This window comes from Bos javanicus, chromosome 17 (assembly GCF_032452875.1).
Source record: "Bos javanicus breed banteng chromosome 17, ARS-OSU_banteng_1.0, whole genome shotgun sequence".
Taxonomy (NCBI): domain Eukaryota; kingdom Metazoa; phylum Chordata; class Mammalia; order Artiodactyla; family Bovidae; genus Bos; species Bos javanicus.
Genome location: NC_083884.1, coordinates 69,138,277 through 69,160,851, shown reverse-complemented (window position 1 = coordinate 69,160,851; position 22,575 = coordinate 69,138,277). Strand labels below are relative to the sequence as shown.

At 47.0% G+C, this 22,575-nt stretch overlaps 1 protein-coding gene across 6 annotated transcripts in view; it reads left to right on the top strand.

Moving 5' to 3' along the window:
* The first annotated feature begins 374 nt into the window (after positions 1 to 374).
* THOC5 (THO complex subunit 5) overlaps positions 375 to 22,575 on the top strand; it is a 30,788-nt gene continuing 8,587 nt past the window's right edge. Inside the window, exons 1-16 of one of the 6 annotated variants that reach the window (XM_061385284.1) lie at positions 375 to 481; positions 1,142 to 1,254; positions 2,108 to 2,239; positions 6,512 to 6,655; positions 7,579 to 7,692; positions 7,827 to 7,924; positions 10,951 to 11,097; positions 12,497 to 12,611; positions 14,295 to 14,427; positions 15,144 to 15,176; positions 16,696 to 16,773; positions 17,441 to 17,481; positions 17,685 to 17,786; positions 19,227 to 19,333; positions 21,614 to 21,715; positions 22,301 to 22,397. In XM_061385284.1, coding sequence (XP_061241268.1) covers positions 2,144 to 2,239; positions 6,512 to 6,655; positions 7,579 to 7,692; positions 7,827 to 7,924; positions 10,951 to 11,097; positions 12,497 to 12,611; positions 14,295 to 14,427; positions 15,144 to 15,176; positions 16,696 to 16,773; positions 17,441 to 17,481; positions 17,685 to 17,786; positions 19,227 to 19,333; positions 21,614 to 21,715; positions 22,301 to 22,397 — 1,407 coding nt within the window. In that variant the 5' untranslated portion in view covers positions 375 to 481; positions 1,142 to 1,254; positions 2,108 to 2,143. Of the gene's footprint in view, positions 482 to 1,141; positions 1,255 to 2,107; positions 2,240 to 6,511; positions 6,656 to 7,575; positions 7,693 to 7,826; positions 7,925 to 10,950; positions 11,098 to 12,496; positions 12,612 to 14,294; positions 14,428 to 15,143; positions 15,177 to 16,695; positions 16,774 to 17,440; positions 17,482 to 17,684; positions 17,787 to 19,226; positions 19,334 to 21,613; positions 21,716 to 22,300; positions 22,398 to 22,575 lie in introns of all 6 variants that reach the window. The other 5 variants (XM_061385282.1, XM_061385286.1, XM_061385285.1 and 2 more) reach the window with 5 other exon arrangements.

Sequence of the window (22,575 nt, the reverse complement as noted above, 5' to 3'; positions counted from 1 at the left end):
AATCCAAGTTAGGGAAGCAAATTCACAAATGTTCAGATCATGGCACTACTACATTCTTGTGTTATCTTGGGCACACGACAAATTCATTTGACAGATACTTGGCAGAGCGCCTACTAGTTGCTGGGCATTGTTTTAGGCGGTGGGGACAGGATGAACGAGCCCTTATTTGAATTTAAAAAGTTCAAAGTGCAGGTCTGCCCTTAGAGCCTCGGTTTCCTGTTTTCAGTGGATAACGTGAGGCGGATAGCCGGCTGGGACCCGCCCAGACAACCCAGTTGCCGCCACCACGTTGTCCCCTTACAGCCCAGCAGCCGCCTGCACCGCCCGCCGGCGGTGTAGGGATCCTTCGCGCTCCGCTTCCGGCCTCCGCAGAAGACTTCCGGTCGGCCGCTCCTTCTTTCTGCTTCTCTATGGTGCTCAAGCCACAGAGTCCCGACGCCGGAAGTCGCACGCTCTCCGGGACGCGTCCGGGCGCCGTGTGGTGAGGAGGGGGCCAGGGCGGGGTGGGGCCAGGCGCGCTGGAACTGGGGAGTGGGCCGCGCGAGGACGTGCCCGGGCTCGGGTCTAACCCTGGTTCTCCGCCGTCATTCCCAGGGGACCCGGGCCGCTCGCCGCCGCGGTCTCAGTTTCCTCCTGTAGAGAATGTTGGCCGCAGCATCGTCAGGCCCCACAGTGCAGCCTCTAGAAAACGACCCCGAAGGTGGTGGTGGTAGCAGCTCACTTGTATTGTGCGCGTGCCTGTGCCAAGCACTCTTGACTGTGCTGTCAAAGTCAGGATTTCCCACACTTAACGCCGTTCGGGCCCCTTCTCTGTGGAAAATTAACTTATTTTTAACTGAGTCATTTTTTAAATTTAAATTTACTTTGAAAGAAAAATTTTAATCTCTATCACAAATAGAACACTTCTTTCACTGTCCTATGCAGGATGTAATGATTAAAAAAAGATTAATCTATTGAACATGAAAAAGTTAGTGACTGTGACTAGATTTCAGGTATCTAAGGATCTGAGATAGAGTCCTTTCTTTAATAAAGGGACATTGGCATTTGTAGATGTTAAAGGCCAACCAAAGAAATGAGACGTTCTCTGTGAGGCAGCTAGAAGTTTCTAAAGAGAACTGACAGGAATTAACTTTCTCCATAGGTATTCAACATTATTAACCACTCGGGTACCATCTGAAGCCCAGCTCCCAGATCATCTTCACTCCCTTCCCCAGTGCAACGCCTCCTGCTTTAATGTCCACTACCACCCTGGAGGTAGGGACTGCTGTTCTCATTTGATCTATGAGGAAACAGATGCAGAGAAAAAGGAAGTGACTTGTCCCAGAACTCACAGTCATGAGATAGAGGAGTTGAGACTCAACTTGGGGCTTCTGTGACCGGACTCTCGGGAGACTTGGCTCCCTCATTAAGTGTTGGTGACAGATTTACTGGGATTGGGGGGATAGGGCTTCCCACCTCAGGGGTCTCTGGTGACAGTCGATAGAGGTAGCAGAGTGAGGATGCTTTGTGCTAGAGCCCCATGAAATGTCCGTTCCGTTCTTTTAAATTTTCGAGCCAACCAGGGAGTTGAGGGCATCACCAGATGACACGGTAGCAAGACAACAAGACACAATAATGTAGTTACCCAGAGCACTGCTGTGGCGTGGGGTGGATCCAAGCTTTAGCATACTAGCTGTGTGATCTTGGGCAAGTCATTCACCTTCCTGACCCTCAGTGTTCTCACCTGTAAGTGAGATGCTTGTTCGTGTCTGAGAGAATGGCACTTGTTCGTCTCTCAGAGAATCCTTGTTTTAAGAACCACATGAGAACATACCCTTAAAGTGCTTAGCTGAAGGTCCAGAGCACAATGATCAGTCAGTAGTACTGGGAAGAGGCTTATGTGCCTGGCTGAGGAGTTGGGTCAGTGGGGTGGCAATGAGGAAGACGGGTTCATTTTGAACAGACTGAGGGATGATTCCCCCTTTTACAGAGCTTTAGAGGGTTGATGACTTTTCTTGATTTACCGAGAGTATAAGCGGCCAGAACTGCTAGACAGACTTCAGTATTCTGACTCCAGGAAAATCTCCAATTACAACTCCAGAAAAGCTTGAAAGCTTTCTCTTAACAGGTCTCTGCTGTTCCCTCCTGACTTCACCAAACAACCATGTCATCAGAGTCAAGCAAAAAACGAAAGCCCAAAGTGATCCGAAGTGATGGAGCTCCAGCCGAAGGGAAGCGTACTCGTTCTGACACTGAGCAGGTGAGATCAGCCGGGGCTGCTGTACTGCTGAGAAATTTGCAACTTGGGGCCAAGCACCTGGCTGTGGGTTTGCAGCAGCTGAGGGTCATAGGCACAACCTCCCAGGTGGCCTCTGCTTGACCATGTGCCTGGAATTCTGTTGGCTCTTCAAGACTTAAGTATCCATGTCAGATTTGGCTGCAGTATCCCAACAATCAACAAGCCTATATAAGACATGATTAGTGGTTGGACAGAGAATGAATATTCTAGTATAGTGTGCGTCTCCAGCTTTCCTAATGGTCAGATGAAGACAGTCCATCCACAGCATGCCCCTAAGGCTTGGGAGATGTGCAGTCCTAGTCTGTTCCTGAGATGGTACCAGAACCATGTCCCCAAAGAACCTCTTTTATGGCCTGAGTGCTCTTGTGGTCAGCAAGGTTCTTCTTTTGCTGTTTCTCTATCCTTGAATCTGTCAAGCTGATTTATGACTTAACTAATTTTTTCTTTTCCGTTATGATTTATTACAGGATGTTAAATATAGTTTCCTGTGCTATACAGTAGCACCTTGTTGTTTCATCATTCTGTGTATAATAGTTTGTATCTGCTAATCCCAATCCATCTTTCGCCGTGGCAACACAAATGTGTTCTCTGTGTCTGTGAATTGTAAGTTCTTTTGTCTCATATTTTAGATTCCATACATAAGTGATATCATATGGTACTTGTCATTTTCTGACCTACTTCATTGGGCATAACAATCTCTAGGTCCATTCTGGTTGCTGCTGATCTACATTCTTTCTTAAGCTAGGTACTGTTCCATTGTGTGTAAGTATATGTATGTGTGTATATGTATGCATGCATGCTCGCTTAGTCATGGCCAACTCTTTGCAACCATAGACTATATCCCGCCAGGCTCCTCTGTCCATGGGATTCTCCAGGCAAAAATACTGGAGTGGGTAGCCATTCCCTCTCCAAGGGATCTTCCCAGGTCTCCTGAATTACAGGGAGATTCTTTACTGTCTGAGCCACCAGGGAAGCCAGTGTATATGTGTATGTATGTATATATGTGTGTGTATGTGTATATAAACACACACCACATCTTCTTTATCCGTTCATCTGTTGAGGGACTCTTAGGTTGCCTCCATGTCTTGACTATTGTAAATAGTGCTGCTGTGAACATTAGTTCACAAAACTAGTTAAGAGTTTTGTCCCAATACATGCCCAGAAGTAGGGTTGCTGGATCATATGACAACCCTATTTTTAGTTTTTTGAGGAACCTCCATACTGTTTTCCATAGTGGCTGCACTAGATTACATTCCATCAACAGTATAGGAAGAGTCACTTTTCTCCACACTCTGGCATCTCTTATTTGTAGACCTTTTAAGGATGTCTGTTACGACCCATGTGAGGTATGCCTCATTGTAGTTTTCATATGCATTTTTCTAATAATTAGCAGTGTTGAGCATCTTTTCACGTGCCTATTGACCATCTGTATGTCTTCTTTGGAGAAATATCTGTGCAAGTCTTCTGCCCAGTTTTTGATTGGGTCTTTTGTTGTTGTTACTGAGTTGTATGAACTAATATATATTTTGGAAACTAAGCCTTTGTTGATTGCAATGTTTGCAAATATTTTCTCCCAGTCCATAGGTTGTGTGACTTAACTATATTGATTGATTGTGGGGTTTTTTTTAAACTAGAGTAAAACATACCAGCTTCCGTTTAAATAGAAGATGATGCTTTCTTCAGATTTAGGAAATTAAAATTAAGAACTTTTAGAGACACCAAGGGAATATTTCATGCAAAGATGGGCTCAATAAAGGACAGAAATGCTATGGACCTAATAAAAGCGGAAGATATTAAGAAGAGGTGGCAAGAATACACAGAAGAACTGTACAAAAAGTATCTTCACAACCAAGATAATCACGATGATGTGGTCACTTACCTAGAGCCAGACATCCTGGAATGTGAAGTCAAGTGAGCCTTAGAAAGCATCACTATGAACAAAGCTAGTGGAGGTGATGGAATTCCAGTTGAGCTATTTCAAATCCTGGAAGATGATGCTGTGAAAGTGCTGCACTCAGTATGCCAGCAAATATGGAAAACTCAGCAGTGGCCACAGGACTAGAAAAGGTCAGTTTTCATTCCACTCCCAAAGAAAGGCAGTGCCAAAGAATGCTCAAACTACCGCACAATTGCACTCATCTCACATGCTAGTAAAGTAATGCTCAAAATTCTCCAAGCCAGGCTTCAGCAACATGTGAACCGTGAACTTCCTGATGTTCCAGCTGGTTTTAGAAAAGGCAGAGGAACAAAGGCAGAGATCAAATTGCCAACATCTGCTGGATCATGGAAAAAGCAAGAGAGTTCCACAAAAACATCTATTTCTGCTTTATTGACTATTCCAAAGCCTTTGACTGTGTGGATCACAATAAACTGTGGAAAATTCTGAAAGAGATGGGAATACCAGACCAGCTGACCTGCCTCTTGAGAAATCTGTATGCAGGTCAGGAAGCAACAGTTTGAACTGGACACGGAACAACAGACTGGTTCTGAATAGGAAAAGGAGTACGTCAAGGCTGTATATTATCACCCTGCTTATTTAACTTATATGCAGAGTACATCATGAGAAACGCTGGACTGGAAGAAACACAAGCTGGAATCAAGATTGATTTTGATATTCCGGGAGAAATGCAGATATGCAGATGACACCACCCTTATGGCAGAAAGTGAAGAGGAACTCAAAAGCCCCTTGGTGAAAGTGAAAGAGGAGAGTGAAAAAGTTGGCTTAAAGCTCAACATTCAGAAAACGAAGATCATGGCATCCGGTCCCATCACTTCATGGGAAATAGATGGGGAAACAGTAGAAACAGTGTCAGACTTTATTTTTGGGGCTCCAAAATCACTGCAGATGGTGACTGCAGCCATGAAATTAAAAGATGCTTACTCCTTGGAAGGAAAGTTATGACCAACCTAGATAGCATATTCAAAAGCAGAGACATTACTTCGCCAACATAAGTCCGTCTAGTCAAGGCTGTGGTTTTTCCAGTGGTCATGTATGGATGTAAGAGTTGGACTGTGAAGAAAGCTGAGCACCAAAGAATTGATGCTTTTGAACTGTGGTGTTGGAGAAGACTCTTGAGAGTCCCTTGGACTGCAAGGAGATCCAACCAGTCCATCCTAAAGGAGATCAGTCCTGGGTGTTCTTTGGAAGGACTGATGCTAAAGCTGAAACTCCAGTACTTTGGCCACCTCATGTGAAGAGTTGACTCATTGGAAAAGACTCTGATGCTGGGAGGGATTGGGGGCAGGAGGAGAGGGGGACGACAGAGGATGAGATAGCTGGATGGCATCACCGACTCGATGGACATGAGTTTGGGTGAACTCCGGGAGTTGGTGATGGACAGGGAGGCCTGGCGTGCTGCAATTCATGGGGTTGCAAAGAGTCGGACACTACTGAGCGACTGAACTGAACTGAACTGAACTGAAGAACTTTATCCTTTGAGAGGCATTGATTCCGATTCACTCTTTTTTTTTTTAATAATTAAATTGAAGTATAATTGACACTTAACATATCAATTTCAAGTGTACAACATAATGATATTAGTATATTTTGTGAAAATGATCACCAAAATGTCTAGTTAATATCCATCGTGTTACATAGTTCCAGATTTTTTTTTCTTGTGATGAGAACTTTTAAGATCTATTCTCAGCAACTTTGAAACACACAGATGCAATATTTTTAACTGTTAACTGACTCTCTCTGAAAGAGATGTGTTTGTTTATTCCAAAGGCTAGGAGACCAATTAGGATATTTCAGTTTCTGCTAAAGCTTGTCTCAACCATCTAAACACCCATCAGAAGGAATTGGTTAAATGAATTCTGGTTCATCTGTGTGTAACCATTTTACTGGAGATCTGTATTTATTGTGATGAGAAATTATACTAAATAGCATGAACAGTATGATCCCATTTTATTTTATTTTGATGCATTTATCCACAGTATTAACAATGAGTTATTTCAGGCTGGGAGGTGAGATTATAGGCAATTATTCACTTTCGTTTTGATACTCTTCATTCTGAATCTCTGAATCTCTTCTGAATCTCTCAACACCAAGCATGCATTACTGTACAATCAGAAAGAGGAAAAGAAGAAAGAAAAGCATTTGATTTGAGGACCAAATTCTTTAGAGACATGATTTGGGGGGCTTCATAATCACTGATCTCAGCTAAGTGTCCCTTGTTCCACCGGAGAGACTTTTACTCCCCACACCACAAGGCCTGATCCTTGCCTCCACAGGAAGGTAAATACTACAGTGAGGAGGCTGAGGTGGACCTACGGGACCCTGGCAGAGACTATGAGCTGTACAAGTACACGTGCCAGGAGCTGCAGAGGCTCATGGCCGAGATTCAGGACCTGAAGAGCAGGGGCGGCAAGGATGCGGTAAGGAGCGGGCGTGGGTGCACGTGGGTCTGCGTGGATGGATCTGTTTTGCACCTGTCACAGCCCTTCCTGATTTTGGTCTTGTGTCCTGCCATCATCAGGGGATTAGACCCTGAGGGCTCTAGAGATCTGCCTATTAGTTTATTGTAACATCACCGCACAGTCACCAACAACAGTCATGAAAGTATAGGATTAATCATTTTTTTTCCATAACTGTAATTTGATAATTCATTGAAACAATATTTATTAAGTGCTGGGCATTTTGCTAGGTGTGGAGAAAATGAATAATACCATCAGTCACCCTTGCACGTATAAGACCAGATGTACACAAGTAAGTCATAGAGACCAGAAACTGTTAATATTAAATTAAAAAACAAACAAACAGGTTTCAGGGCAGAGTAACAAAACAGTGTGACTGAAAACTCTATGGGTAAGAAGTTCAAAGCAATCCATATTTTTTCAGGAATCTCACGTATTTGTGCTTATCCTGGCCAATATTGTTAAGATTATTACAGCTTATCTGTTTGACTGTAGTCAAATTTTACAGCTATAGTTCTACCATTTTTGTTCAAATTAATTCTGTAGCGTTTATAGAGGTCAAGTTACATGGCGTGCAGTGGCGCTATTTGGATTTCTGTGTACGTTACGTAGAGACAGCTTTGGTTTGTGCGTTGGCTGCGTTTGTTCCATCTTTGATTCCTGTTACTTTGGTCCAAGCAGAAATTTTTTTTTTTTGGCCTGGAAACTGTAAGCATTTCCCTTATACAGTCATTCTTCCATCTCCCCCTGACACTTCTCATGGTTCTGAGGTCCTTCCAGTGTCTGTTCTTAACCCTAGATGAGGTTGGGTCAGCAGTGAGGGGCTGAAGGAAGCTGAGCCAGCTCCATTTGTCAAGGTCTTTATCAGTTTTCTCGGCCAGCAGGCAGTTGAGATAGAAGATCGGAGGATCCAGAGCTGTGTGCATTTCATGACTCTAAAGAAGCTTAATCGATTAGCCCACATCAGGTTGAAGAAAGGAAGAGATCAGACCCATGAGGTAGGAGCTGAGAGATTTACCCTCTCACCCCCTCCCTAATCCCCTTTCCCTTTTTCTGAGTTTGCAGCCTGCTGTGCTTTGCCCTGCCCCACCCCACCTTGTCCCACTCTGCTCTGACCTTGTCCTCCTTGCAGGCCAAGCAGAAAGTGGACGCCTATCACCTGCAGCTCCAGAACCTGCTGTATGAGGTGATGCACCTGCAGAAGGAGATCACCAAGTGTCTGGAGTTTAAGTGAGTTTTGGAGCACAGGGCTTTGGCACGGTGATCTGCTGGTAACTGCCTTTTCCTTCGTAGCTCAGTGTGAGCCAGTTTTTTTAAAAAGGAGTCAGATGCACTTGGAGACTGCAGGATCTGGGGAAAGGATGAATAAATCACTTCTGAATGGGAAAATCGGAAGCAGCAGTTCCAGGCTGCACAAAGAACCTCAGAAGCCTGTCTGACCCTTTGGAGTTTTTAGCTCTGCTGCTGCTGCTGCTAAGTCGCTTCAGTCGTGTCCGACTCTGTGCGACCCCATAGACGGCAGCCCACCAGGCTCCCCTGTCCCTGGGATTCTCCAGGCAAGAACACTGGAGTGGGTTGCCATTTCCTTCTCCAATGCATGAAGGTGAAAAGTGAAAGTGAAGTCGCTCAGTCATGTCCGACTCTTCACGACCCCATGGACTTCAGCCTACCAGGCTCCTCCGTCCATGGGATTTTCCAGGCAAGAGTACTGGAGTGGGGCGCTCTGACCGTGGTGAAAAGCAGTTGTCTCTCCCCAGCAGGGAGAGTCTTCGCATTATCAGTTTGATTCCTGAGCACCTGTATGTGAGCAGCTCACTTCCAGTTACATCTTTTTAACCTTTTGGCCCAGCTTTTCCCTCTGAAGTTCCAGCAATTCATTTTTGCAAATGGATTTCATTCTTTGGAACCTGAACCCCTTGTTGCCTAGCTCCCTCTAGGTGAACAAACCACAGTTTGTCAGTGTCCTTAAACTGTGATGCCTCTTGGCAAGTCCAAGGTGAAAGATCAGAAAGAGGAAGGAACAGACAGAATAAGAGAGGGCAGCATGTTCTTGCTTGGTCAGACCTATTTGTGTAAACTGAAAGAAGTCAGGTTTTATTTGTAATAAACTTGAGATGAGGGAGACCACGATAGACGTTGTTGTTGTTCAGTCGCTAAGTTGTATCTGATTATCTCCAAACCTTTGGACTACAGCACACCAGGCTTCCCTGTTTGCTCAAACTCATGTCCATTGAGTCATTGATGTCATCCAGCCATCTCACGTGAGACCTTGGGTCTGGTGTGTGCTGATTTTTGAGAGGCATCTTTCTCTGCTTCACAAATTTATCACATAATTATGCTGAAATACAGAAGTAAAATCCACATCAGGTAACTGAGTTAACAGTGTTGAAAAGTTGACAGTTTCCTGGTTTTGACTATCATGCTTAGATATTAAGCTAACCTGGGAGAAGGGTACATGGAGGAAATAAACTCTTTAGTTTAAGATTCACAAGAAGTTTTAAAAATATTGCTATTTTTGTAAAGTTTAAAAAAAAAAAAGAAAAAAAAAATAAGACAGGTATAAAAACACCAAGGGTATGATGCTCCACCTGTTACTCTTGTTCAGATGAAGGCCAACAAGCACAGAATGCAGCCGAATGCAATCTTGTGGCGAAGCAGTGGCCATGTGGAAGGACCAGGGACCCTGGACAGCCTGGGTTCAGCTCCCAGCTCTGCCCCTCCTTAGTTCTGTGGCCTTGGGCAAGCTGCTTACTGATGGTAGCCTCTGTTTCATTTGGAAAATGGAAGTAATGATCCCTGTCTCAGTTATTGTAAGAATTAAGTGAGATAAGAATGGTATTTCCAGTAGCCGTGCATGGATATGAGAGTTGGACTATAAAGAAACCTGAGCGCCAAAGAATTGATGCCTTTGAACTGTAGTGTTGGAGAAAAGTCTTGAGAGTCCCTTGAACTGCAAGGAGATCAAACCAGTACATCTTAAAGGACATCAGTCTTGAATATTCATTGGAAGGATGCTGAAGCTGAAATTTCAATACTTTGGCCACCTGATGCGAAGAACTGACTCCTTGGGAAAGATACTGATGCTGGGAAAGATTGAAGGCAGGAAGAGAAGGGGATGACAGAGGATAAGATAGTTGGGTGGCATCACCGACTCAATGGACATGAATTTGAACAAGCTCCGGGAGTTGGTGATGGACAGGGAAGCCTGGCGTGCTGCAGTCCATGGGGTCACAAAGAGTCGGACACGACTGGGCAGTTGAACTGAACTGAAGGATGGTATACAGTGGGTACGTAATACATGGCAGCTCCTGTTATCACTGCTATACAACCTGAGCACTACTGTGTTCATGTAGCAAAAGGGATTGGGTTTCTTTTATACACATGTGCCACTATACATGTAATGGTTAAAGCCTCTAGATCTTTTCACATCAGTCCTACCATGTTGAATCTTCCTCATGTTAAGCTTAGGTAGTTAATAATTTAAACTTAAATGTAGACCCTTATGTTTATTCCTGCTAAACTGCATTTCTTGGTTTGAACCTGACATTCTAGGCCTAGACCATAATGGGTTTTTTTTTTTTAATTCATTTTCCTTATGACCGTGAATACATTGTTTGATAAGCAATTTTCTTTTTATTTATATAATTATGATTGTGCTGGGTCTTTGTTGCTGCACAGGCTTTTCTCTAGTTGCAGCAAGTGGGGGCTACTCTGTAATTGCAGTAGGGGGGCTTCTCATTGTGGTGGCTTCTGTTGTTGCTGAGCATGGGTTTTGGGGTGCCCAGACTCAGTAATTCTAGCTCCCTGGCTCTAGAGAGCTTGGGCTTAGTTACCCCATAGCCTGTGGGATCTTCCCAAATCAGGGATTGCGCCCATGTCTCCTACATTGCCAGATGGATTCTTTACCACTGAGCCACCAGGGAAGCCCAACTATGATGTTTTTATTTGATTCTTTAATCTCTTAGCTCTCGTGCAGAGCTTGGAGAGGTCTGTACGTTTCATAAGCCTGCTTTCTAGGTCTTTAGTTAAATCATGGGTATAAAGCTTGGGCACCATGGGTAAGGATCCTGTGGCATGTCACCAACTACCTCTCTTCACACTGAAATACCAACTAATGAGCATTTGCTGAGAAGCCTGGATTCCAGGCTCCTGAGTGGCTGTAGACCAGGCCAGAGTACACATACCTGGGGAACTGGGGGCCCGCTTGAGCCAGTGTTTCTGAGAACAGCAGCTTGACGTTGAGTTTTTGACTATAGGTCAAAGCACGAAGAAATCGATCTGGTCAGCTTAGAGGAGTTCTATAAGGAGGCTCCTCCAGATATCAGCAAGGCAGAAGTCACCATGGGAGACCCTCACCAGCAAACCCTTGCACGTCTGGACTGGGAGCTGGAGCAGCGGAAAAGGTAGCGTTTCCTCCTTCCTGACCTGTTCACCTGTACAGACACGAACCTGTATTCACCAGGGCCAGTGCTTTGTCCTGTCCCAGGGTCAGTAGCAAAGCACAGTGGGACCAGCAGAATGGCCTCTAAGACCAAATCGCGTTTTTTCATTAAGTCACACTTAGCATTTGACACTTGACCGGCTGAACTGTAAGTGGGGTTGGAATTGCTTAAGGTGGTTACAAGAAAGTTCAGGTAACCTTTCCCTGAAAATTTTAATGCCTAAGACTTAAATACCTTTTGTACTATAAATTCAATTTTTTTTGCCTTTTCCCCCACCCATAAGCATATTCATATGGTATTGCAAAGCTTTGCAAACGTTATTTCAGAAGGCTATACAGCATTCCATTGTAAATTGTCACATAATTGTTTCTATAGTGGATTGGACTTTTAAGTTGTTTGCATTTTTTTGCTATTGTAAATAATGCATTGAGGCACCCCTTTACATATAAAACTTTTTGTACTGATAAAGAGCTTTTCTTAATTAAGTGTGAATAGAATGTCTATACTTTGTAATTTAATCAAGATTTTTCTTAGGATATGGTATGTATATACATTTTTCACCCTAGACGTTTTATGGTTGTATCCCTTCCACCATGGTGACTTTTTCCTCTTTGCATGTGTACAGGAATTCTGGGGCTTTTGCGTGGCACATTTGCTTTGTTTTCTGTCAGAAAAGGTGGTGTTTTTAATCCCTTGCATTTTTCTGTTGTTGAGTGTATTTTGTGCCTTTGGTCTACATTATAAATTTATTAAATACAGAGTCTAGATCTTAGGGAATTGGTTTCAGCTTTTTAGCACATGGGACTGGCCTGTCACACCCCTGTCCAATATGTAGCCTGCCCTTGGCTAAGCCACGAGAGTTCCATTCCTGTGGCTCTGGCCTGGAATCCATCCCCACTCAGGCCAGTCTGTGGGCCTCATTCAGGTTCTGTAGCCGCTGGGTCCGTATGTTTGTGAAAGTTTTGGATCTAGCCTCTGAGGCAAAAAATGGAGCAGGAGGTGACATGGGAGTATTCCCTAGTGGTTATGAGCATGGCCTCTGGAGCAGACAGGCCTGGATTCAGAGCCCAACTCTGTGCTTGCTCTTAGCTGGACGACCTTGGACAAGTTACCCACCTGCCTGAGCCTCGGTTTCCTTCTTCAGGGATAAGAAAAGTCCCCATCTTCCAGCGATTTTATAAAGGATTAAATGCCATAATGTTTATAAAGGTTCTCCATAGTGCCTAGCATGTAGTAAATGCTAGGTAAACATTAGCAGTTCATCATGACTGCGGTCGTTAGGTAGAGTCTGGCGGTGAACAGGTGTGTTGGGGTGTCCCTGGGGAGCATCCCTGGACAGTGCTCTGTCCTCCCTCAACAGGCTGGCGGAGAAGTACCGAGAGTGCCTGTCCAACAAGGAGAAGATCCTCAAGGAGATTGAGGTGAAGAAGGAGTACCTGAGCAGCCTCCAGCCTCGTCTCAACAGCATCATGCAGGTGAGAGTCTCCCCACAGCCCTCCACCTCCTTGGCTTGTACTTGGCCTTCACCACCCAGTGACCTCAGGCCACCGGCAGCCGCATCGCCCTATGGGTTTTGTCGGTCTGTGAGCCTAGAGCGCAGTGCGAGGATAGTCCTGTCTGCAGGCGCACAGCTGGCGTAGTAAGGCCGTGTCCTTTGTGGAGGAAATGCAGGCAGGATGGGCTCAGGAACACATATACACATCTACCTGGGTGTTTTCACCAGCGCCTCTTCCGGGTAAAACACTGTCACAGACTGTAATCAGAGTTTACCCTTGCGTGACCTCCACCAGCTTGCAGTCCGCGAGGACCCATGCTTGGGGATGCTCGGTCCCCTGACTGCACCTCAGGGGCCAGCTGCTTAGTAGAGCTCTCACTCTGAAACGAACTTCGCTAGTACTGAAAGCTATCAGGTACCTCGGAGGGGAAAGTCCCCACTTTTTACCTGTAAAATGCAATGTCTTTCTTTATGGGTGACCTTATTTTTGTTTGTGAAGTCAGATTTGATTTAAATCTTTATAGTTTTATAAAGCAGGGTATATGGCTAATATGGAGGACTTTGTAAAAGGACCCTAGAGAAATTAAAAATTCAGTTTTGTAGGATTTGGCAAGATCTGTGTTTCCTCTCTTCAACCCTAGGTGTAGAATTAACAGATACTCATATAGGACAGAAGTCAGAAACTTAAGTTTTGGTTGTACTTAAATTTTTCCTGTTAACTGGAAGCACTCCAAATGCTCCTAAGTAAGGTGTAGGGTAAATAAATTCTTGTATGGTTCAGTCTTAACAGTTGTGATGGAAGTGTGGAACAGCCTATTACTGACTATAAAATTATGAAACAAATGCAAGTTGGAGAACATGTAGTATAATCTCTTTTACACGCGCCTTCATTTACAGAGTATTGAATGCATGCGTATGTGTGTTAAGTCATCTGTGTGCTTAGAAAAGTATGTTTTCACACCAGACCATTAATGGTTACCTTTGGTGGCTGGGAACTGGGAACTTTTGCCTTATAAACTTGAATACAACCTTTTAAAAAAGAAATACTTGTATTACTTTAAAAAAATAATTTTACATAAAACCATACAGCTTGTAAATGTACATGCGGGTCAGTGAATTTTCACCGTGTGCACATTTTTGAACATATCTGTGTAATCAACACTCAGAATTGAGAAGAACATTACCAGTTTTCCAGAAGTTACTTTATTCCTCTCACAGTCTGGGGAGACAGTGACTGCCACTGTGTACACGTGGCATGTATCTCCATTCATTTAGACCTTTCATTTCTCAGGTGTTTGTGTAGAAGTTTACACACTTGATGCTTAGGTACTTGATATTTTCCTGAAGCTAGTGGAATTGGTATCTTTTTTTTTTTTCCTTTTAAAAAAAATTGGAATGTAATTGTTTTATAATATTGTGTCAGTTTCTGCCGTACAACGTGAATCAGCTATACGTATACATATATCCCTCCCTCACGAGTCTCCCTCCCACCCATCCCCCCATCCCACGCCTCTCGGTCATCACGGAGCGCTGAGCTGAGCTCCTTTGGTATCTTTGTTTAAAGTGCATTTTCGTACTGTTTGCTGTTGCTGTCACCTTGATAAGGTTCCTGTGTGAACTGCGTACCAAAAAGAAACAAAATCCCTTCTTCCGTTGCTTGCAGGCCTCCCTCCCGGTGCAGGAGTACCTGTTCATGCCCTTCGACCAGGCTCACAAGCAGTACGAGACAGCCAGACACCTGCCGCCTCCCCTCTATGTGCTCTTTGTCCAGGCCACTGCGTACGGGCAGGCCTGTGGTGAGTGTGAGGCGGGCAGGGAAGAGGGGCTGTGGGAGCAGCGGCCGAGGCCAGGGGGCACTGGAAGCACCACCTGCCGAGGAAAGCTCCCGGGCCCTGCCCAGAAGCCCTCAGGTGACAGACGCTGCCTCCCCTCTGCACTGCCCAGCATGGCTGCTTTGACCAGCTGGCCTAAGGCTGGACTAACCTGATGGGCACTCCAGGATGGATGGCTTTGAATCTCTGATGAGCCCGGCTGGTCGGCTGTTGGGTTCAGTGCCCAGGCGGCCTCTCCAGGCTCCCAAGTGCTTCCCCCATCAAGGCACGCTTGGCAGGTGGATCGGTGCCTTCTGCTCGCTTGAGGGAGAAGCTCAGTGAACACAGGTCCCAGTCAGCTCTCCCAGGCTTTCACCGCCGTGCCCTGGGACAGGCCGCATGTCATCACAGTGAATTACCAGGGGAAAGGAGGTGTCCTTATTAAGCCTGAAGGCAGCCCGTGACTCCAGTAGGATTTGGGGACGTTTCTGGAGATCCTACCTCTTGCCTTCCTGCAGCTTTCCCCCGGCACCTAAACTTTTCTCCCCTCCCCCACCCCACCACCTCAGACCCACGCTGCATCGGTGCATGCCTGTCCTCCCAGCCGCGGCATCCACACATTACTGTCTCTCTTCTTGTGTCTTCCCGGTCCCTTTGATCCTCTCCCTCCCCTCTGTTCTCCCTCCTGTTTTCATCATCAGCTCATAGGAAATCTTCCCAGCCCCCTAGACAGGGTGAGTAATTTTCTTTTCTTTTGTGTTTGAAATCCAGCCTGTTTTCATTCCCATTTTACTGTGGAATTCCAGGAGTAAACCAGTCAAAAGAACAGTCTGGCATTTGCCTGTGTTTGGTGGGGGAAGCCAGTTTCTTTGGGACGAGCTATGATGGTTCGTGCAGGGTTGTCAGTGATAAGCAGTGGTTAGCCACCTGGGAATACGTCAGTGGCCTGCCCCTTGGGGGAAGTCTGTCATCCTTCTTTACACTCTTGGGCAAACTCTTTTCGGCCCCCACGACTATGTGCATCTCTGTACACCCCTTTGAATGGAGCAAGAAGGGCTATAGCCTCTCTGACCTCCCAGTACCAGATGCACAGAGTTCCACAAAGGCAGATCCAAGCATCACTCGGTGAGGTGTCAGGCCTGGTGCAGGGATCAGGCTGCTTAGCTCTGTGGTAGAGGGAAGAAAATCCCATGGATGGAGGAGCCTGGAAGGCTGCAGTCCATGGGGTTGCTGAGGGTCGGACCCGGCTGAGCGACTTCACTTTCACTTTTCACTCTCATGCATTGGAGAAGGAAATGGCAACCCACTCCAGTGTTCTTGCCTGGAGAACCCCAGGGATAGGGGAGCCTGGTGAGCTGCCGTCGATGGGGTCGCACAGAGTTGGACACAACTGAAGCGACTTAGCAGCAGCAGCAGCAGCAGAAGGACCAAGCTCAGGTTGAATAGACTTGGTCTTAAATCCTAGTTTGTCTACTTGGCTGTTGTATCTAACATCCCTGAGCCTTAATTTTCTCAGCAGTAAATGGCTAGAGTAATAGTATTTCTCCTGTAGGGTTGTTGTGAGGATTCAAAGTGAATTTTTTTAAGTAATTTTAAAATTAAAGTTACAGGTATTAGCTCATTCAGTCCTCACCAGCCAGCCGGGCAGCTCCCATCTGTCAAATCCCCGTTTCACAGGCACCAAAACTGAGGCTCTGAGCAGTGACATAACTTCCCAGGTTGTGAGTTTGGGAGTTGGTTGGGTAGAGACTGAGGCCTGAGAGTAGACTGCAGGTTCCATCTTCCTCCCCACTGTCCTTCTTCCAATTAAATGTGACAGGCAGGTGCTGGGTGTTTGGTGTAGCACAGAAGAGAGAATAAGAACTGAGGGGAGAGCCGTCGTTCCTAAGATGTGGACAGTCACAGGGTCCAGATGAGAGCTTTTATGATAGTTGGCAGAATTGTGCCATATGGCTCTGGGCCATTGGTTTGGATTTCTTTGCCTTGGTGTAAACCTGAAAAGAGAATTCACACCTAGTCTCGGTTGATGCTTGGCCAGGAATCTGCACTCTGAGTCCTTGTTTTCAGTAAATGATGGGAAAAAGACTTGGGTTTCCTGCCTTGCCGCTCTGCATCTGGAGAAGGGCGTTTGGCCTCCCAGCCCCGGTCAGTAAGGAGCGGTGGCAGGTGCGGGCAGTGCGGCCCCAGGGCGGGCCTGCTTGTGTGGTGAGCTTCCCTCAGCAGCTGTCACAGGCGGCTCTTTCTTGCTCCCAGATAAGATGTTGTCTGTGGCGATTGAAGGCAGCGTGGATGAGGCCAAGGCTCTGTTCAAGCCTCCCGAGGACTCCCAGGGTAAGTGGTGCTCAGGGTCCTCCCCTACGTCCTCCTCTGCTGGTTCCGGGGGCACCAGGTCCCCCCCCCAGGGCCGTCTCTGGTCTTGTGGAAATGAGCCGTACTGGTTCTGAGGGGCAGGGAGCTTGGCTTCAGCGTCTCAGTGCTCGGGGTAAACAGGGAAAAGCCCTTCCTTTGGATTCAGCCCTGCTTCTCACTAGCTCACGGTGCTGGGGAGACTCGTCAACGTTTGGAGCCTCAGTTCACTCACCTGTCAAAGCAAGATAGTGATAGCTCGTGTATCTGGGATTGTGATGTGGGTTAAAGGGGGTCGGGCATGTAGATCGCTCAGCGTCACCCTCAGCACATGGCATGTAATCGTCAGATGTATGAGCTGCTGCTGTTGTTTATGTCACTGTTATTGCTTCCATCACCAGCGGAGGACCTTAGGATGTCCCTAGGACGGCATTAAAAAGCACTGAAAGAACTCAGGAGTGATGGGATTATAGGTCATTATCCTTTTCCTTGCATCGCTGTACTGTACTGAGTGAGAAACAGCGATTTATTATTTATTCTAAGGAAATTCATTGACAAAAGCCTAAGCCGTTTTACACGCCCTCAGGAGGTGCTCTGGGGAGAATTGGGGGAGTCCCCTCATCCCCCAGCTGCCTTCTCTCTCTCACTGCAGACGATGAGAGTGACTCGGACGCCGAGGAGGAGCAGACCACGGTGAGAGCGTGGGGCCCGCTAGCTGCCAGGTGCCATCCTTCCTGGAAGCAGAAGAGAGAGATGTGAAAGAGAGGGCGGCCGGGATCCTGGCAGCCTGAGAGCTGAAGCACAGGTCCCAGTGCTGAAGCCCTGGGTGGCAGGGAGAGGGAAGTGGGGATTCCTGTGACGTGTGTGTAACCTGCTCAACTCCCTCCTTTGTCCAGAAACGCCGGCGACCCACACTGGGAGTTCAGCTGGACGACAAGCGCAAGGAGATGCTGAAGAGGCACCCGCTGTCTGTGCTGCTGGACCTGAAGTGCAAAGGTCTGTCTCTCCATGGTCTGGGGCATCTCCTAACACCAAGGAGTGTGGCCAGCTGCAGCCACGCGGGGTCTGGCAAGCCAGTGCCCCCTTGGCTACAGGAAGATTCTGGTTTCATATTTCTGTTTTCCTTTATTGTTCTTCATGGAGTTTGACTTTATTTTCCCTTCCTGAATCATAACCCTAAAAACATAGCAAAACCATTAGACACATCAGGGACACTTGATGGAGCTACCATCTTTCTGAATTTGACAGGTCAGATACACAGAGCAAGTTGCCAAGAGTGTGCAGCTTTTGACATACTCTTGACATACAACATAATCAACTTGCTTAATTTAATACATACAAGTAGAACTTTGTATTCTGCAGAGAATGTGGGTTTTGAAACTGGCTTCATATGGATACTGGAGCACATGATAAAGCATCCCAGCGTGATAAGAGTTAATGGTTAGACATAAGCTTCCTTCTCACCCCAGCCTCCCAGACCCTGGGCCTAGGTCTGAGTTCCAAGGAGGGCCATTGTGATGGTTTTCTGTGTATTTTCAAGAAATAGTCTATGCAATAGTCAGTTCTTGCCATCAGATGGCCAAAGTGTTGGAGCTTCAGCTTTAGCATCAGTCCTTCCAATGAATATTCAGGGTTGATTTCCTTTAGGATGTTGGTTTGATCTCCTTGCTGTCCAAGGGACTCTCAAGAGTCTTCTCCAGCACCACAATTTGAAAGCATCAGTTCTTCAGTGCTCAGCCATCTTTATGGTCCAGCTCTCACATCTGTACATGATTAGTTAACCGGAGTGCAGTTTTCAAAATCAGAGTTAGTTTCATTGGTACTATACCGTTAACTATAGAACTTACTCAGATGCCCCTGGTTTTTCCCCAATGCCCTTTTCCTGTTCCCAGATTCAATCCAGGATCTCACGTGCATTTAGTCATTGTGCCCCTTAATCTCCTCAAGTCTTTGCTTGTTTTTTGTGACCTTGACACTTTGGAAGATAAGGTTTATGTATCATGTAGAAAGACTCTCAGTTTGGTCTTGTCTGATGTTTTCTGATTAGACTGAGGTTGTGGGTTTTGGAGAAAGCTCACCACAGATTGGGTGTTCACCATCCTGTATTACGAGGGATCCATGGAATCACTGCGTCTTGGTAGTAGTGATGTTAACTCAGATTACTTGCTGACCTGGTGATCACTTGATCGCTTTTTTTCCTTGTTGTTTTAGTTGGAAGCAGTCTCTATGTCCAATCCACTCTCAAGGGAGGAAAATGAAGCTCCACCTCTTGGAGGGAGGAGTAGTAAAGAATTTGTAGAGACTTTTTTAAACTCAATATTAAGTTGCCGTTGTTTTTGTGTGAAAGATCTTAAATGTCGTTGATTTTCTCTGATTCTGTTGACTCCCTTCTAATGTCAGCTCATAAAGGATGTCTCTTTTCCTTCTCCCCTCCAGACGACAGTGTGCTGCACCTGACTTTCTACTACCTCATGAACCTCAACATCATGACGGTGAAAGCCAGAGTGACCACCGCCACAGAGCTGATCACCCCCATCAGTGCAGGGTATCGCTGCAGGGCTGCGGTGTGGGCGGGGCTGTGATGGGCGCCTGCCTGCTGGGCTGTTCCCGGATCCTCTCTCACCTGACTCGGAGGGGCTTCACGGCCGCACTGGCTTCTGCTGTCGCGTCCACAAGCCCAGAAGTCCTGGCGCACTAAGGGTATATTTAGAAAGCACTCACTGACTGGAATCTGTGCAGCCTTTTTACTACACAGCCGATGACAGAAACGACTGCAGCCTGTTGTAAACTGAGTGGGTGGGCTCCAGCTTTTACACCAGTGGAAAGAGTGTGAACGTGAGCCTTGGCAGACTTTACCAGGTTGGCAGATTTAGGCCTCTCTTTCTCTTGTCTTTTTCTGTCCCAAGAGCCTGGGATTTTACTCTGCAGCTCGGCTCAATCCCAGGTTGTCCTTACCTGGCAGGGGCAGTGGGAAGAAGACTGGTGGGTGGGTTTTGAGGAGGGTGAGCAGAGGCACATAGAGGCAGCCACAGGGGCAGCATCCCCAGAAAGGCCCTGACCATGGCCGCTGGTCGTGGGAGGAAGGGAGGAGGACCAAGAGGGCCTGGGGGTGAAGGAGGCTCGCCTCCCAGCCCTGCCCCCACTGAGTCCTCACGTCAGGTGTAGATAGACTGGGAGGCGCAGGGCTGGTGCCTGGTGGGGAAGGGCTCTTCGCGGGGCTGCCCGAGGGTGGCTGCCGTCCACCCTGCGCTTAGCGTCTGTGCCCGCTCCTGGCTGCATCCTTGTCCCTGTGCTTGAGAGATGCTGGGTCATCCCGAGCACTATGGGTGCTGTCGTCCTGTTCCCACCTCACGCCAGCAGGGGGAGCCCGGGGCTGGCTTCTCCAGACCACCCAGTCGCACTGCGCAGCCAGAGGGCTGGGTGGAGCTCCTTGTGGTGAGCATTCTGCCTGCTCCCTTCTCAGATGCCCACCTGCTAAGCCCTGGGGCTGCAGGCTGGCTCCACTGAACCCTGAAGCCCTCTCCTCACCAGCCTCTGCATGTGCAGTCGCCTGCTCTTTAATGTCCATTGTTTTCACCAAGTTCAGTTGTCCTAAGCCACATGTTGTGGGTGGAAATTTGTCAGAATTTGATCATTCCATCAGGTTTTGTCAATTTCAAGTCCTAATCTTGTGCAGTTTTACTGTTTTATTTTGATTGATTCAGTATATTAGTATCAGTCACTAAATATTGGCTACAAGAGTGACAGTTACTGATTTTATAGCTAGTTCTCTGTAGCAGCGAAGAGGACAGAGACCCCTGGGGGTGGGGGTGATCCAGGGAGACTCTGGCAGGACAGAGCAGTGCAGAGCCGCACTCTGCCACTCTCCTGGCCCGAGTTCCCAGAGGCCTGCGGGGCTCAGAGCAGCAGGATCAGCCGTCTGCCTGAGTCACTCCTGATGCTATCCCGGGAAGGTGAAGGGGAGCTCCCACGGATGAAGGGAAAGATTGGGCCCTGTTGGCCTTTGTGATCAAATTACTCCATTCTGCGCCTGTGCTGTCTCTTCTCTGATCGTCACTCTCAATTACATGTTTAACCATTGTGAGTAGGTGGCATTGGCGTCACTGTGTCTTTCTGCTTACAGCACTGGGTCACCTTGTCTCCAGTCTGTGTGATGTATCTTTTCTGGGAATGTTCAAGGGGAGCTCTTTCTGTGGCAGCATGAGATGAGGTGAAGTGTGAGATAGGCAGAGCATCAGAGCTGCACACTGGATCTCTTTGGAGTAGAAATCCGTTGTGCTCCTATGAGAGTTCTGAGTGTTCCTATTTCTGGTGTCACAGGGTTTTGCTCCCTTGAGGAAAGGCTCTGGTCACTGTATACTTCTTGAAGGGACAGGTTTCTTTAGAAATTGCTGATTAAAGGACTGCCTTGGTGGTCCAGTGGTTAGGACTCCATGCTTTCAAGGCAGGGGCCGCGGTTCCTCAACCAGAGACGGGATCTGCACCAAAAACAAACAAAAATGGTGATTAATAGTATTACTGTCTTTGATGGAACAGGGTAAATCCTTGCTCCAGCGCTTACTAGCAGTGTCAGCTTGGGCTTGCTGTATCTTTCATAGCCTCCAGTTTCTCCTCCATAGAATGGAAATGCTAATCCTCCCTACTTCATAGGGTTGTGAGGATCTGATGACCTCAGGCATATACGGGGTCTGGACTGCAGGAAGCATTCAGTAAAAGGTGCCGTTTCTCATCAGTGGGAGAGGGCGTTACCACCCCCAGATGGCCACATCTGCATCGAGCCAAGGGCTTGGCTGGTGTTCTCATTGCAGTCTTTTCCCTCCTCCAGTGACTTGCTGTCTCCTGACTCAGTCCTGAGCTGCTTGTACCCTGGGGATCATGGAAAGAAGACTCCAAATCCAGCCAATCAGTATCAATTCGATAAAGTTGGGTGAGTCAGCAGCATTTCCTCCTCTTCCAGCCTGTGCACTTCAGAGTTTCTCTGGTGACTCAACCCAAAGCAGGAGACCTGTTAGGACCAGAGGCCTTCCGGGGGTGGGGGTGGGGGGTGGAGAAATGGTGGAGCAAGAGGGAGTGCTCCATCCAGAGAAGGGGACACCTGTCCTTTCTTGCTTATGAGGCCCTGGAGAAGGATGGGGAAGGGTGGAAGGGTCAAAACTCTGGGAATGTGGTAAGAGATGTGTTTAACGTTTTAGTTCTCTTGAGGATTAAAATTTAGAAAATACTTTATAAATTGCCAGACTGATGAAAAGATAAGTACACTGCCTTTTCATTGAGATTTGCTAATGAGTTGAAGACTGCCAGGGAAAAAGAGAAAATTGGCTGTGGGAGAGAGAAAATTCACAGCAGGGAACTGATGAACTTGAGAGGCCTTGCTGGCGGCCTGGCTGTGAGCGCGCTGAGCCTGCAGGACCGTTCTGTTTAGGGGAGGTGAAAGGGTGGGATGAGGTATATGCCCTGGGACCACTGCAGAAGTGACTTCTAAACTCATTCCATTCTTTGTTCTTCTGTGCAGCATCCTGACTTTGAGGGACTACGTACTTGACCTTGGTCACCCCTACTTGTGGGTGCAGAAGCTGGGTGGCCTTCACTTCCCCAAAGAGCAGCCTCAGGTGTGTCCACTGATTGAGTCCCCTTGGCTGAGGAGCCCTGTTCCTCTCCTTCTCTGCAGACTCCAGAAGGGCTTCTGATGGCCTCTGGGACTTGAAACTAGCAGAATGCCAGCCCTCTGGGCTGTGACCTGTCCTCCCTTCACTCTAAAGTGTCCAAGGCCTCCAAGCGTTTAGGTAT